The sequence below is a fragment of the Chanos chanos genome, chromosome 8, assembly GCF_902362185.1.
Source record: "Chanos chanos chromosome 8, fChaCha1.1, whole genome shotgun sequence".
NCBI lineage: Eukaryota > Metazoa > Chordata > Actinopteri > Gonorynchiformes > Chanidae > Chanos > Chanos chanos.
This window is the reverse complement of record NC_044502.1, coordinates 17,822,522-17,825,021: the sequence shown is the minus strand read 5'-3', so window position 1 is coordinate 17,825,021 and position 2,500 is coordinate 17,822,522. Positions and strand designations below refer to the sequence as shown.

The 2,500-nt window shown below is 41.7% G+C and overlaps 1 protein-coding gene across 1 annotated transcript in view; it reads left to right on the top strand.

Annotated features, from left to right (window-relative positions):
* The window catches only part of itsn2a (intersectin 2a), a 25,215-nt gene that overhangs the window by 6,685 nt on the left and 16,030 nt on the right, over positions 1 to 2,500 (top strand). Inside the window, exons 13-15 of the mRNA XM_030782946.1 lie at positions 221 to 361; positions 792 to 879; positions 1,119 to 1,258. Coding sequence (XP_030638806.1) covers positions 221 to 361; positions 792 to 879; positions 1,119 to 1,258 — 369 coding nt within the window. The remainder of the gene's footprint in view (positions 1 to 220; positions 362 to 791; positions 880 to 1,118; positions 1,259 to 2,500) is intronic.

Genomic DNA, 2,500 nt, shown 5'->3' with positions numbered 1-2,500 from the left:
CCTCCTGACCCTCAGACATAAAACTCCTGCACACCCCCAACTGGATCCCCACACCAGGATTCACCTATCAGTATCACTGAAACTTTCACTTAACTATCACTCAAAACAAGGGTCCGGTTCTGAAGCAGTGGCTTTGTTCATCGGCAGTTATTAACCTTTATTGGCTTTATTACTTACTGTGGGCCTTCTGTACTCATTCTTGTGTCATACCATCTCACAGGGCAACAGGCACAGACAGATATCTGACTGTCTCCGTGACGCACAGAGCAAGAAGCAGGTCCAGAGGGCGGAGCTTGATCTGACCAATCAGAAGAGGGACAGGCGTATTAGTGAGATCAGCGCTTTGCAGATTGAGTTTGAGGTTGAAATTATAAGCAGTATTTCAAAAGTATTTCAAAGCATGATTCAATTTTAGGATTTGTTTAGTTCATCGACCTTGTGTGTGTGTGTGTGTGTGTGTGTGTGTGTGTGTGTGTGTGTGTCTGTGTCTGTGTCTGGTTTAGGTCATTAGTTATTAGTCTGTGTGTGGTGTGTGGCTTAGTACCTTAGTATATTTAATGTATTTATTGTTGTTAATTTTGAAGCATGGTGTAACTGATGGTTTTATTGTCGGTATTTAATGTGTGGCATGGAGTAATTGAGAGTTTTAGAGTTATTGTTTAATGTGTAGTGTGGTGTAACTGAGAGTTTAAATGTCATTGTTTAATGTGTAGTGTGGTGTAACTGAGAGTTTTAGGGTTATTGTTTAATGTGAAGTGTGGTGTAGCTGATGATTTTGCTGTGTTCTATAGGACTTTGAGAAGAAGCTGAGTCAGCTGGTCCCAGAGAGACAGAGACTGTCTGACCACCTGAAAAACCTCAGTCAGAGCAGCACTGCCGGTGACCACACACACACACACACACACACACACACACACACACACGCATAAAATACCTTCGCTTCATACAAACTTGTAGAACACTCCCATTTTACACACACTCTGTCCAAACTTTATACATACAGTACTCTGACTGCATTCTGTTTTGATCCAGCATTATACACACTTCTCCAGCATTACACACACACAGCTTTGATACAACACACACCAAGCTTTACGCTCATTGCCTGTGTGTCTCAGCTCCAGCAGTGAGTGTGATGAAGAACAGCGTGAATGAGAAGGGACATTCCTGTCGGAAACTAAAGGAGCAACTGGATGCTCTGGAGAGAGAGACCACAGTGAAACTCTCCGAAATTGACCGCTACAACCGCGACCTGAAGGTCAGAACCCCCCAAACACTGCTGCCTTTTATACCAGGACTGGAGGACCGCCCACCGTCCTCCCTACTACCCCAACCAGGGCCTGGGTCTCTCCATAACCCACCTACTGAATCCTACCCACAGCTTCAGTTCAGTTCACTTTATTTTCGTTCAGTTCAGTTCAGTTTATTTTAGTTCAGTTCAGTCCAGTCCAGTTCACTTTATTTTAGCTCAGTTCAATGCAGTTTAGTTCAACTGTCTCAGCTTTTTGTAGAGTCGAGTAGAGTAGAATAGAATAGAATAGAATAGAATAGAACAGACTGGACTAGAATAGTTTCTCATCTTACTCCTCCTTTTTCGTTAGGTTCAGATTTGAAAAGTAAAAATGAAAATAATATAACAACATGAAATTTTATATATATGTATATATATATGTGTGTGTGTGTGTGTGTGTGTGTGTGTGTGTGTGTGTATATATATATATATATATATATATATATATAAATTTTATATACAGGTGATATTTATACTAATTTTTATATCCCAGGGATACCCAAGAGCTGTGTGCCATGGTACATACAACATAATTACGAAGTCAGTCTAGAGCACAGCCTTGGTGTGAAAAGCCTCTTATTTCAGAGGAAGCAGTATTGTGTTGTTGGGGTGTTGTGGAGTCAGATGAAGCAGTATTGTGTTGTTGGGGTGTTGTGGAGTCAGATGAAGCAGTATTGTGTTGTTGGGGTGTTGTGGAGTCAGATGAAGCAGTATTGTGTTGTTGGGGTGTTGTGGAGTCAGATGAAGTAGTATTGTGCTGTTGGGGTGTTGTGGAATCAGATGAAGCAGTATTATGTTGTTGGGGTGTTGTGGAATTAGATGAAGCAGTATTGTGTTGTTGGGGTGTTGTGGAATCAGATGAAGCAGTATTGTGTTGTTGGGGTGTTGTGGAATTAGATGAAGCAGTATTGTGTTGTTGGGGTGTTGTGGAATCAGATGAAGTAGTATTGTGCTGTTGGGGTGTTGTGGAATTAGATGAAGCAGTATTGTGTTGTTGGGGTGTTGTGGAGTCAGATGAAGCAGTATTGTGTTGTTGGGGTGTTGTGGAATTAGATGAAGCAGTATTGTGTTGTTGGGGTGTTGTGGAGTCAGATGAAGTAGTATTGTGCTGTTGGGGTGTTGTGGAATCAGATGAAGCAGTATTGTGTTGTTGGGGTGTTGTGGAATTAGATGAAGCAGTATTGTGTTGTTGGGGTGTTGTGGAATCAG